Source organism: Carassius carassius, chromosome 23 (assembly GCF_963082965.1).
Source record: "Carassius carassius chromosome 23, fCarCar2.1, whole genome shotgun sequence".
NCBI classification, from domain to species: Eukaryota; Metazoa; Chordata; class Actinopteri; order Cypriniformes; family Cyprinidae; genus Carassius; species Carassius carassius.
In genome coordinates this window covers 4326503-4339865 of record NC_081777.1, presented here as the reverse complement: position 1 = coordinate 4339865, position 13363 = coordinate 4326503, and the positions used below count along the sequence as shown (strand labels likewise).

Here is a 13363-nt window from a genome sequence, read left to right as displayed (position 1 = left end):
GTAATCCAATGCTCCACGGTTCCTTCAAACGTATTTGATGAAAGAAGCCCTTTTTTTGTTGTTCTTCTATTTACCGACTCACAGCCTTTTTCTTTTCTCTCCTTTTTTTTTTTTTTTGGACCCAGTTGGTGGAATTTGACGAGCCGTCCAAGCTCTTGGCGAATGAAAACTCACGCTTCTGTGCGATGCTGGCAGCGGTGGAGAACAAAATCTCTGTAAGAGGCTAAAGGATGTCCGAGCCAAGGTTTCACTCCTGAGGACCGGAGGGAACATTCCCCATTAATATTCCAGACATTGCTGCTTCAATGTTACTCCCTCCTGCAAACCTATAGGGACCTGGGGAGGGAGAGTATTGTATTTCCATGAAACTCATGGGCTGTCATTAGGGGCATGCCTGTTAAGATGTACTACTTGTGAGCTTAAATGCTTAGGTCAGGAAACACTGATATTTACATAACGAAGTGAGGAAATCAGTTTCAATTCATGCAAACTGGTATGTTTTACAGCGTACATATCTCTGTTTATATGTATTTACAAGGTGGTTGCAGAGTGCTTTTGTATTGATTCTGCTGGTCTGTGTACAGTATGTAATATATACATACATTCAGATGTATCATCTTTCATTACAGTTTAATATTTTTGACAACTAGATGGTCATCAGTACATGTGTAAATGTTGTCTTGTGACTTGAACCCTAAACTTTGGCACAGGTGACGTTGTTCACAGGATGTTGAAGCACTGAGTAAGTGGGACTCTTTAAGAGAAACAGTGCTGCTTATTTACTGTCTCCTTGTTCAGCACACCAAGGATTCAGTCTTAGCTAAGATGCCTTTGTATATTTATAGCCTATTTCCACGGTTAACATTTCTGCCTGTTCCTTTTATTTTTCCTCTTACGTGGTATTTTTTGTTGCTCTTTTATGTATGAAAGCATTTTTCATTTGGGCTTGTTTTTGCACTTTGTATTCACTTCTGTAGGAGATCACAGACGTTGTTTTGACTCTGTCCCAAAAAGACGCTCGTCAAGCGTAATCTTAGCTGGCCAAATTTGCTAGAATGGGCCTTTTTTTTTTTTGTGTGTGTGTGTGTGTGTGTGTGTGTGTTACGTTGTCTATCACAGCACTGGCACAAAGATATCGCTCTGAATGGACTCTCTGAATCAGGTTGTGATGGTCATTTGTGGTCTGCAGGAAGGGGAATCTGATTTCCAAGTCCCCCTCATCAGACCCTGCAAAAATGTCACGTCATTTCCATTTTTTCCATAGCCTTAGCATGATTTTTTTTATTGCCTTGTGAGAAGGGTGGAAGGAGAGTAGGAGAGTGTACAGTCTCTCCACTGTCTCAATAAATTTATTTTAGGTTTACCCTTTCTGTGTCTATGTTTCTGGATTACTGAGAGGATTAACAGTAATAAAAATGTGATACCAGAGTGAAATGCTTATAAAAGAAGACGAGACGTTCATTTTAGTCATGATACACTATAATTCATGTGGCTTTTTCACAGATTCAATTCTGTTATGCATCCTGTTATTCTGCCATTTCCTAATAATAATTACCTCCCATTTATTTAGACTTCTGTTCACCTTAGATGGCGCATGCATTTATGGCAATGCTAAGAAAAGAACATTACAATTTCTGAGGGAGACAAAGACCCAAAGAAAGTGATATACTTGAGAATATAATAGATCTTCCATTCGTTCTTTCTGCTGATGAGAAATATAATTACTTTGGGAGAAAGTACATAAACTATGAACCACGTCCAGTCCACAAACACATCTGGCCAATGAAAGAAAGCAGGACGGTGTCCAGTATGAAGAGGGAAACAAGCACTTTCAGACATTACAACAAACGGACCTGAGCAGCCAATACATTATCATATGCTTATGCAGGATGGCTCTTTCCAGAATGATATCAAGGTTCCTGACTTCATTTTTAGTTTTTGAAGTCAAGCACTCACCTTTGATATTTCATCTTTATTTCCAAATATAATTACCACTCCTTTGTCTTAAGTAAATTCAACCTGGAATAGCCAGCTGTAAATGTTATTATGAAACATTGCATCAGCACCATTTTAGATGATATTACAGATTTTGGTCATTTATAGTAGGTTGATGATTTTGGAGATGTGATTGTGCATGCTTGTTTCTCCAATTTTACATTTACAATACATTTGCCTCATCTGATGCTCCCTTAAATTTAATCATTAAAAACATAACTATTTTAATAACAGTATCGTATGTTCCTTTTAATACTGTAATGATGTAGCATGTTAAATGGCTGATTTTAGTATTTTATTATTAACTTATTTACAGAAAATTTACTGGGTTTTGGCCATAACATGAAATAAGTGTTTTGTTATAAGATATGGATGCATTCCTACTAGTCCAGTCCTTTTAATCCCAGTCAGACAACACCATCTGATGTGACATTAACTGGTCTATTACCAATACTAACTGGGACACTTTATATAAACTACATTGTAATCTATAACAAATATGACCCTGTCAGGTTGTTCCCCAGGTTAAATAAAGTACACTTCCTGATAATGTACTTCAAGTGCTTTATTTCCGCGCACTATTTATTTTGTACTTAATATACTAAAATTAACTCTTTAGAACTTTTAAAATGCGCTTTTAACATAGTAGCATCTCTATTTAAAAAGGTATACCACTTGAACCCTTCTTTTATAGTAGCCTACACTCAAGTGCATTACAAGTGGTGACTTAATTTTTTTTAAGTTAAGAGATAGTATGTTTAAAGCACATTTTAGTTATCATGTCCTAAAATAGCACATTAACTTAGCTCATCTTAAGAAGTAGCAAATCATTTTTAGTATATGAAGCACGAAAATAGAGCGCTTTAAGTAGGCTACATTATGGAAGTGTACATTGTTTTTGTTGACCTGTGTTTTGAAGACGCTTGTCCGCTGCTGGACCGTGTTTTTGCGGTTGATCGCGAGCTCCGCAGCGCCGCCCTGCAGCTCGAAAACTTTCCCGTCTCGAAGTGATTTCCTCCCCTGTTTTTACTTCCTGTTTTCTAAGGGAGTCACTTAACTCATACCGTTTCTGTTCATCGGGGTTTCACTATGCGTTTCTTCTTCTGCCGGTAGTTTTTACCGATCTTTCCGTAGGGACCTATGACGGACTGGGACATCCGCATCTATATTCTGCTTTAGATGGAGGTCGGAGGGTTGAAGTCAGTCGTGTCTGCGGCTCTAATGGATTTTACGTAGACTTGTGTTTTGTTTTAATGCCTTTTACTGCCTTCCTGCTCGTTTTATTACCATTACTTTAACTCGGTTTCCTCCTCCACGGAGTGTCCAGCCCCTTTAACTCCAGCAACAATGTATTCACTCGATCTCTCGCTCATCTCTCTTCCGCCGAGCTCCACTCCGAGGACCGCAGCTCGCGACCGCCGCTTTTAAAGTTAGACGCTGTTATCGTGTGTTTAATCGCCGAACTTTGCGATGGCCGAGCTGCAGCGGCCGACGCTGTGCTGCTGTCGGAAAGTGCTGTCCGTGGCCGGTAATAAGTCCTGCGAGGGCGGCCGGAGTCTGGCGCACTGTCGCCTGGTGGACGTCGCGTCGGCGTCCAACTTCCACAGCTTTAAACTCCGACATTTCCACCTGGACCTCCACCTGAACTTCGCCATCAAGAGGATGACGGGATGGCAGGTTCTAGAGCTCACGCCCGTCCAGCCCGGCGTCCAGTCGCTCATTCTGGACACGCATCCTTCATTATTAATTCATTCCGTGGACTGCAAGGTGCCCGGCGCGTCCGGTGCTCCCGACGTGTTTTTGTCGCTCACCTACCGAATAGAACCGTTCACCGATTACGGCTCGTCTCTGAACATCAGCCTCCCGGCCGCGGTGACCCGGCCGCACCGGGCTTTCCGTGTCACCATCCGCTACACTTCCACAGACGGCCCTGCGGTAAGGTCAACGCGGTGACAGCTGGCGAGCCGCCTCTCATACACGCTAATAATAACTTTGTTGCACAGGACTATTGTACACAGAGTCAACATCCACTCAAAATATCCCAGCAGCCGAGCCTTAATGTTGATAACCAGTTCTGCCACGTTCGCTTTTACGCGAGATTAAAGGGGTCCTGTGGCACGCGTCACGCGGGACTATAAACATGGGTGTGGAATCACCCGTTTATTTATTAGACACAGGCCAGGATAAAACACAGTGAGTGTACTGGAGCGTCTGAGCTATACTGATAAGAATGACCTCAGTGTAGTGACATGTCCCAGTAAGTAGATAACTAGAGTTATCCAGGTCATGATTATGAGTGCACGAGCTCATTACTGGGAGGTGGGCTGTGTTAAACAGGTTTCAATTACAGATGGCTGGAAAAAATAAGTTGATTACGAAAAACTGTTTAGTGTTATTTGCACTGTAACCTGTCTTGCACAAAGGGGTTGCACTTAAACGTAGCCTACCTTATATACTCCCTTGACTGCTATTTTTTAAAGCAGTGTTTAGTAGCATTATGTGTTAGAAATGACATTTTTCATTAGTTTTCTTCATTACAAAAAGAATAATAATTTGCTGTATTAGCCAGAAACTATACAGCTACATCAACATGACAACAGTTTCTTGGAAGTCTTTTTCAACCCAAAACATCATTCTCACTGATGCTTCCAAAACCTCATCTTTAATCGCCAGCTAGATAACATTACCTTGGCAAGCACTTGGCATCAGCAGAATTCATAACAAATTACACAACAAACATCACAGAGAGCCAAGTATACGAGTTTGCAATGCATAAAAACATGTTTTTATGTATAAAAACATTACGACAGCTCTGTAAGCTGGTCCAAAACTGGGTCCAGGCTAGAAGGTCATTCTTCTTACCGCTGAGTCCTGCTTACACTGTGCTATTTTAGGGGCGTAATATACACACAAAACAGGCATTTAGCTGCTCACCTCTATAGGGGTAGTTGTCTGTTGTTTCTGCAACTTCATCAAGAATTTAATTTGACGTTTGGATTCACAACTTCTTCACCTGCATGAAATAAATGAAATTACAATGCTTTAGTGCCTATCTATTAACCATGCAACCTAAACCTGGTTACGTAAATCTGTAGTGAATCATTTGCATGCTCAGAGCTATTCTCTAGAATGGTTATTTGCCAAAGGTACTCCCTCACTTCATTGTTCCCTGGTTCCTTCATCAGATTTGGTGGCTGGATGCCGAGCTGACATGCGGACAAACGCGTCCGTTGGTCTTCACTCAGGGTCACTCAGTCTGCAACCGGTCATTTTTTCCCTGTTTTGACACCCCAGCCATCAAAAGCACCTACTCTGCCACTGTTAGGGTGAGTCTAAGCTGGTCAGATCCACCCAAACATCTCTGTGGGAATTCAGTGTTGTTTTCTGGTTTTAGATCATGTGTACTGTGTTACAGGTACCAGAGGGTGTCACAGTGTTGATGAGTGCCTCAAGAAGTGCATACTCTAAACAGGACAGGGTTTTCCAGTTCTCCATGGAGTACCCTGTCCCAGCCTACTTGGTTGCTCTAGTGGCAGGAGACCTACAGCATGCAGACATTGGGCCCAGGTAAATAGGGATTGAGTATCCCTGCTGAAAACAACAGAATAGTTTGATAGCAGCATATGTTGTTTTAAACGGTGATATACTGGTGCTCAGTCTAGAATGCTAGTGTGCTGGTTTTTCTCAGATAGGCTGCTTAACCACAGTTGTCAGGACCACATCAGTTGCCATCTTTATCAGAATGAATGGGCTACTTTGGTCAACAAGGTTACCAGAAAACCATGCTGGTTTACCAACTAAGTTTTGCTTCCACACATCATGGCTATGCTGGTTTATTAGCATATCAAAACCAAACCAGTACTATCTAGCATACCTAGCCTGGACATGCTGGCTTTTTAAGCTTTTTATATGCATCGTCTTCATTAGTGTTTAGTGCTTTACCTCAGCCACAATCTGCTTTCAGGAGTCGTGTGTGGGCAGAGCCCTGCATCCTGACGTGTGCGGTCAGTAAACTGGGTGGCAGTGTGGAACGCTGGCTTAATGTGGCAGAGGGCCTTTTTGGGCCTTATGTATGGGGAAGGTCAGTTCTTTACTTTCCAGTCATATCAATCTTGTACACATCAAGGCTCATTATCAGGCATTATCCCGTCCCTCCCTTTACAGGTACGACATAGTGTTCCTTCCTCCTTCATTCCCCATCGTTGCCATGGAGAATCCCTGTCTTACTTTCATAATTTCCTCCATACTGGAGAGTCAAGAGTTTCTGCTGATTGATGTCATCCATGAGATTGCTCACGGCTGGTTTGGCAATGCGGTCACCAATGCTACCTGGGAAGAGATGTGGCTCAGTGAGGGTCTGGCAACTTATGCTCAGAGGCGCATTACCACAGAGGCCTATGGTATACACGTCCTCACACATATCCAAACATAAAAACATCACCACTTTTGCAAATGTTGGTGCATACATGTCACATACTTGTGTAGAATGATGCCAGTGATATGGGAGTGTTTGCATTTGTCCCAGCAGAGTGCAGAGGCCTGTTGATCTCCCACAATGCTCTCCTTACATTTATCTTTTCTTTTTTCTAATTCAGGAGAAGCCTTCACTTGTCTTGAGACTGTGTTCCGTCTAGATGCTCTTCACAGACAGATGCGTCTTCTTGGAGACAACAATCCAGTCAGTAAGCTGCAGGCCAAATTTGAGCCAGGTACAACCTTTCTAACAATAGAAACCAGCCTTTGTATGAGTCTGAAAGAGACCTTGGGTTTGGCACTTAGTGATTTTTCCGTACACCTGAAATAGCTGTGTGGTAAATGCATCTAAAATTCCTTGTTACTCGGATTTCAGAAAGACAGAAGCTAGGAAAATCTTCCTTTGCAAAGTTCAGCTTGTCTGGAAAATGTTTAAATATTTATAACGTACTTGTGAAGTGTCAGACCCGTGATTTGTGGGTCAATGTGAGATGTTATCCTTTTTCCTTCTCTTTCTCCAAAGGTATAAACCCCAGCAGTCTTATGAATCTGTTCACCTATGAGAAAGGCTTTTGCTTTGTATCTTACCTCTCACAGCTGTGTGGTGACATCAAGAGATTTGATAGCTTCCTTAGGGTGAGAAACATGACATTTACCACACATACGTGCATTTTCTATGCTCCACTCTACATATATGGCATGGTCCACACATGAAATTTCTGAAATTTTCCACCCTCCACTGTGTAGGCCTACATTGAGAAGTTCAGATTCAGCAGTGTGATCGCTCAGGATCTATTGGACTTTTTCCTTGGCTTCTTCCCTGAGCTGAAGGAGAGCTGTGTTGCTCAACGAGAGGGTGAGTTTCAACAGCTGTCAGAGATGATGATTAACACACAGAGATACTTCTAGTTACTCATCTCACTGCGCTCCGTTTGTCCTCAGTTAGGAATTTCCCTGTTGAGCCAGTCATAACACCCAGTGAGGGGTCATAGTAACATCAGCAGTGCAAGAGATGGAGGCTAAATAAACAGAAATGTGACACTACTTCCCCTCCTTCTTCCTTCCCCTCTTGCTCAGGTCTGGAATTTGAGCGATGGCTAAATGGCTGTGGTCCTCCGTTATGTGAACCAGATCTCTCGGCGGGCAGAGCTCTCACAGGCCCTGTTCAGCACCTGTGTGATCTTTGGGGAGTGGACGCACCTGACCCCCAAGTGATCTCTACATTTGACCTCTCCTCCTGGAGCACCTTTCAGACCGTCCTCTTCCTGGACAGACTTCTAGACCGCTCACCTCTGCCTCAAGGTATTAAAGGGATAGTTCACCCAAAAATGAAAATGAGACTATTACTTACTCACCCTAAAGCTATCCTAGGCATACATGACTTCCTTCTTTCAGGTGAATCCAATCAGAGTTATATAAAAAAATTACATTGATCTTCCAAGCTGTTTAATGGCAGTCAGCGGGTGCTGCAGTTCATCAGTCCAAAAGAAGTGAAATAAAGCACATCCATCCATAATAAATAGTGTCTCACATGGCTCCTGGGGGCGAACGAATCAATGCATAGCAAATAGCAAATCAATGCATTTTTGTAAGAAAATATCAATATTCAAAATTTAATAATCACTTTAATCTAGCTTGCACCTACAGTTGTACATGGAAACAGCTCTAAAGGATGACATAAGATGTCAGATTTGTGCATGCAGTCTCGTGAAAACCAACGTTTGTTAACGGGCAAAATAAGCAAAGATTCCTTACTTTAGCAAAGGAAAAACAGTCTCCTCTTGGCTTATATCGAAATCCTCTGACATTCTTCTTTACAAATTCTCGTTTTGTACTTCTAATTTGTGCCCGTATTTTGTTTTGATCTCTCTGCTGTGTTTCCGCGTGCATCAATTCTGAGCGGTGCGTATGCAAAGCCAACAGTGAACACAAGCTAGATTAAATTGATTATTATGTTTTAAATATGGTTATTTTTTCTTACAAAAAAGCTTAGAGGCCTTTGTTCACCCCCCGGAGCCATGTGAGGCACTTTTTATTACGTACAGTCGTGGCCAAAAGTTTTGAGAATTACATAAATATTGGAAATTGGAAAAGTTGCTGCTTAAGTTTTTATAATAGCAATTTGCATATACTCCAGAATGTTATGAAGAGTGATAAAATAAATGGCATAGTCCTTCTTTACCATAAAAATTAACTTAATCCCAAAAAAACCTTTCCACTGCATTTCATTGCGGTCATTAAAGGAGCTGCTGAGATCATTTCAGTAATCGTTATGTTAACTCAGGTGAGAATGTTGACGAGCACAAGGCTGGAGATCATTATGTCAGGCTGATTGGGTTAGAATGGCAGACTTGACATGTTAAAAGGAGGGTGATGTTTGAAATCATTGTTCTTCCATTGTTAACCATGGTGACCTGCAAAGAAACGCGTGCAGTCATTGTGTTGCATAAAAATGGCTTCACAGGCAAGGATATTGTGGCTACTAAGATTGCACCTAAATCAACAATTTATAGGATCATCAAGAACTTCAAGGAAAGAGGTTCAATTCTTGTAAAGAAGGCTTCAGGGCGTCCAAGAAAGTCCAGCAAGCGCCAGGATCGTCTCCTAAAGAGGATTCAGCTGCGGGATCGGAGTGCCACCAGTGCAGAGCTTGCTCAGGAATGGCAGCAGGCAGGTGTGAGCGCATCTGCACGCACAGTGAGGCCAAGACTTCTGGAAGATGGCCTGGTGTCAAGAAGGGCAGCAAAGAAGCCACTTCTCTCCAAAAAAAAACATCAGGGACAGATTGATCTTCTGCAGAAAGTATAATGAATGGACTGCTGAGGACTGGGGCAAAGTCATATTCTCCGATGAAGCCCCTTTCGGATTGTTTGGGGCATCTGGGAAAAGGCTTGTCCGGAGAAGAAAAGGTGAGCGCTACCATCAGTCCTGTGTCATGCCAACAGTAAAGCATCCTGACATGTGTGGGGTTGCTTCTCATCCAAGGGAGTGGGCTCACTCACAATTCTGCCCAAAAACACAGCCATGAATAAAGAATGGTACCAAAACTACCTCCAACAGCAACTTCTTCCAACAATCCAACAACAGTTTGGTGAAGAACAATGCATTTACCAGCACGATGGAGCACCGTGCCATAAGGCAAAAGTGATAACTAAGTGGCTCGGGGACCAGAATGTTGAAATTTTGGGTCCATGGCCTGGAAACTCCCCAGATCTTAATCCCATTGAGAACTTGTGGTCAATCCTCAAGAGGCGGGTGGACAAACAAAAACCCACTAATTCTGACAAACTCCAAGAAGTGATTATGAAAGAATGGGTTGCTATCAGTCAGGATTTGGCCCAGAAGTTGATTGAGAGCATGCCCAGTCGAATTGCAGAGGTCCTGAAAAAGAAGGGCCAACACTGCAAATACTGACTCTTTGCATAAATGTCATGTAATTGTCGATAAAAGCCTTTGAAACGTATGAAGTGCTTGTAATTATATTTCAGTACATCACAGAAACAACTGAAACAAAGATCTAAAAGCAGTTTAGCAGCAAACTTTTTGAAAACTAATATTTATGTAATTCTCAAAACTTTTGGCCACTACTGTACAGTATGGATGCACTTTATTTCACTTCTTTTGGACTGATGCACTGCAACACCCGCTGACTGTCATTAAACAGCTTGGAAGTTCAAAGACAATCTTTAAATTAACTCCGACTGGATTAGTCTGAAAGAAGAAAGTCATATACACCTAGGATGCCTTGAGGGTGAGTAATTCATGGGCCAATTTTCATTTTTGGGTGAACTAACCCTTTAAGAATCCATTTTGCAGTTTGTCCACATTAGTATTCCCATTGCTTTGATGTTTGACATCTCTTGGCATTTCAGAGGTGATGACTTTTTTGTCAAGCTGCTACTCTGCGTTGTTGGATGGCATGAACGCTGAAGTCCAGATTCGATGGCTGCAGATTGTAGTGCGGAACAGCTTTTATCCTGATCTGCCCCGAGTTCGCAGCTTCTTGCATAAACATGTGAGTTTTGTAAATTAAGGGTCTTTTGGGCTGTAACTGATAATACATTAATGTAGCATCGCCTGTGTTTAGAGGGCACAAACACTATTAAGCTAGGGATATTCTGGTTTATAAAAGCGTGAACTTCAGTGAGTTAGTGCCTGGTGCTCTCTATTTCTCCCTCACCCCTCCACTCAGTATAAACTGAGTTTTCCTTAAAGGGCATCCACATTCCAGTGTTTCTAATAAACACTCTCGGCTACTCTTTGACTATTGACTGTTCATGACGTCATGTCTCTTTTCAGAGCTGTAAAGAGATGTGCTCAATCACAACCAGTTTGGCAGGTTTCTTTTGCTTCATCGAAAGCATGCTGTATTGATTACCATATTCTATTCTAGTGTATTGTCAAGCATGGTTACATTTCATCCTAAGAGACTGTAATAAGTTTATGAATTCTTCATAGTGAATTCTGATGATACCATAACCTATCATATATGGCAAATATTAAAAAAATGTATAAAATAAACCTCGAAAGTGGATATATAAAACATACAGTTCTAACCTGTGGTCGATATCACTATCGGTCGACCACTAGTTTTTATTCTAACTTCTGATTAGATGAGATGTGTTTAATGCCAGAAAAATTAATGTTAAATTATTGCTTGCCAGTTATGGTGTATTTTTATTATTACAGGTATTAATAATGTACCTTTTTTAATGAACATATTGGAAACCTATGTTTAAAAAAAGAAAAAAAAACTGTTACAGTGCTTTAGGCATTCCTCTTTGCGTGACATTTCAAACACTCTTTATCTGGTGTGAAATGATTGTCGTCACATCCTTGTCAGATTTATGTTAAAGTGCGAGTAGTGCACGCAGTTAGACTTTTGTCACTACTTTCACAGTGGCATGTTGACTTGACCTTACTGAGATCTGTTTTAAATTAAGAATGGGGCATTTTATGTAGGCATATAGAAAATAAATGTTTCATCTGGTCTGTTTCAGCAGTAGGTTGTCTATTAACTTTCCTCTCCCTCTTTCCTTTCTAGACCTCACGGATGTACACCGTGCCCCTTTACGAGGATCTGTGCGGAGGGGTGATGAAGTGTTTTGCTGTGGAGGTATTTTATCAAACTCAGGCCCGTTTGCACCCAAATCTACGCAGGACACTTCAGCAGATACTGTTCCAGAGCAGCGCCCTCAACACCAGCACAGCTCCTTCTCTATTCACATCACCCCTCTCTGCCCCTTCGTCGCCCACAGACCCCCCTGCCAACGGGACCATCGCCCTGCGAGACGTCAATGTGTCCGCTTGAGTTCAAAACTTCTTTGGAGAAGCAGAAGGTTTGAGGTGAAAAGTCAGATGGGCAGGAACAGGGCAGGAATTGAACTCCTTGGCTCAGACTGGACCATAGCAATGCATTATGGGAGGCCAGCGCTGATGAGTGTACACTCTCACCAACACTGGGATGTCTGTTTATAAAGGCAGACACTGATTTTCATAAGCTAAATATATAAAGCTGCTCAGGGCTGTGGAACAAAGTGGAGGACAAATTTGCGATGGTTATTATCCCATCACCTGTGTGTGTGTCTGTGTGTGCGTGCACATATGGATAGGGGTATGTCAGTATCAAGGATACTGGTTGCCATCTGTTAGCCATTGCCATTTTGAGTGTGTGGATGTGTGTCTTTATTTTTGTGGGTGTTTTGCATATGTTCCTCCTGCCTATGCACATCATCTCATTTTGTGTTTGTGCTCTCATCTGTTCTCTGAGAAATCAGTTGGAGGCTTTAACAAGATTTGAGAGACTTTCATTTTGCTAGCCACGAAGAGGTGTTCTGAGGAGGACCAATCCCTGACTAATCGCCTTCCGGGACAGTGTTTGAAAACTGACGTGAATGCACACAGTCTGTACCCAAATGTGCAAATCTGATCATGGCCTAATGAAGATCCTGCAGAACCAACACACTCTCAGCTTTTCTGTGATGAATAGATTGCTTCCTATTTGTTTGAACTGGGTTCTATCTTTCTCAAGCTTCTCTTTCCTGGTGCTAACCACTCAACATTAAGTCTCAGGTATATCAAGACCGAAGAAGTGGAGCTATGTTAGTGCCTTTCAAACCTTTCAACACTGGGTGTTTTCAACACTTCTGTTCAAATGAACAGCCTGAATTTGTTATTTCAGCCATACTGGGGGACACTGGTAACTATTGTCAAACATTGTGTGAAAGGTTGTTTTCACGAATTGAGATGCTGTGAATTTTTTTTTTTTTTTTTTTTTTTGAAAACAATGCCTTTTTCACTCCATTTTTTTTATTTTATAATAGGCAAATGTCCCTTAAATTATCATATATTGAAGAAAATGGAGTAAATTATGATTTGTGAGAATGCATTGAGCGTTGGGTGTTCAGGGTGGGGTTATAAGTGGATGGGTCCAAGCTGATCATCAGTGGCCTTGACTTCAAGCACAGTGGAAGACCAGTTCAGTTTTACAGGTAATAAAGACAACAGAGAGCACTTATTGTGTTGTGTCTGAGGATCCAACCCTGGATTTTTCTTTCTTGCATATGTGGCAGACACTCATCAGCAAGTTTCTCTAACTTGTAGAATCATAGTTTTGTTGATTGCAGGCTTTAACACAGCCAACAATAAAAGGGGTTGTTTTCCACCCTCATCTAATGTGGTCTACCTTAATGAGTAAATGTGTTACTGATCCTGTCTGTGTGTGCTTTGATATGCGGTTTCAGCCACGTGACCCCTTCAGCCCATTGTTAGAAATATATCATGGTTTTTCTACAGGTACAACTTAGCAACTATGGAATTCAGATAGAATTGTTGTAGATGCTAAATCTATTGGGGATAGAACAATAAGGGTATTTCTAGTTACAATTACTGTACC

At 41.7% G+C, this 13363-nt stretch overlaps 2 protein-coding genes across 4 annotated transcripts in view; both read left to right on the top strand.

Moving 5' to 3' along the window:
- LOC132101235 (ATP-binding cassette sub-family C member 5-like) overlaps positions 1-1363 on the top strand; it is a 41855-nt gene extending 40492 nt beyond the window's left edge. For both annotated transcript variants that reach the window (XM_059506008.1, XM_059506009.1), the window contains one exon: positions 126-1363. In XM_059506008.1, coding sequence (XP_059361991.1) covers positions 126-227 — 102 coding nt within the window. In that variant the 3' untranslated portion in view covers positions 228-1363. The remainder of the gene's footprint in view (positions 1-125) is intronic.
- A 1683-nt stretch (positions 1364-3046) lies between these two features.
- On the top strand, positions 3047-13138 carry rnpepl1 (arginyl aminopeptidase like 1). Of its 2 annotated transcripts, XM_059506010.1 has the most exons (11): positions 3048-3930; positions 5181-5321; positions 5411-5562; positions 5960-6076; positions 6160-6395; positions 6591-6704; positions 6992-7104; positions 7216-7324; positions 7546-7770; positions 10341-10483; positions 11513-13138. In XM_059506010.1, exons 1-11 carry the CDS (start codon positions 3466-3468, stop codon positions 11777-11779), a joined length of 2082 nt encoding a protein of 693 aa, XP_059361993.1. In that variant the 5' UTR covers positions 3048-3465; the 3' UTR covers positions 11780-13138. The 2 variants fall into 2 exon arrangements, with proteins under 2 accessions (XP_059361994.1, XP_059361993.1); XM_059506011.1 differs by lacking the exon at positions 11513-13138 and having other exon boundaries at positions 3047-3930; positions 10299-10431.
- Positions 13139-13363: the final 225 nt, after the last annotated feature.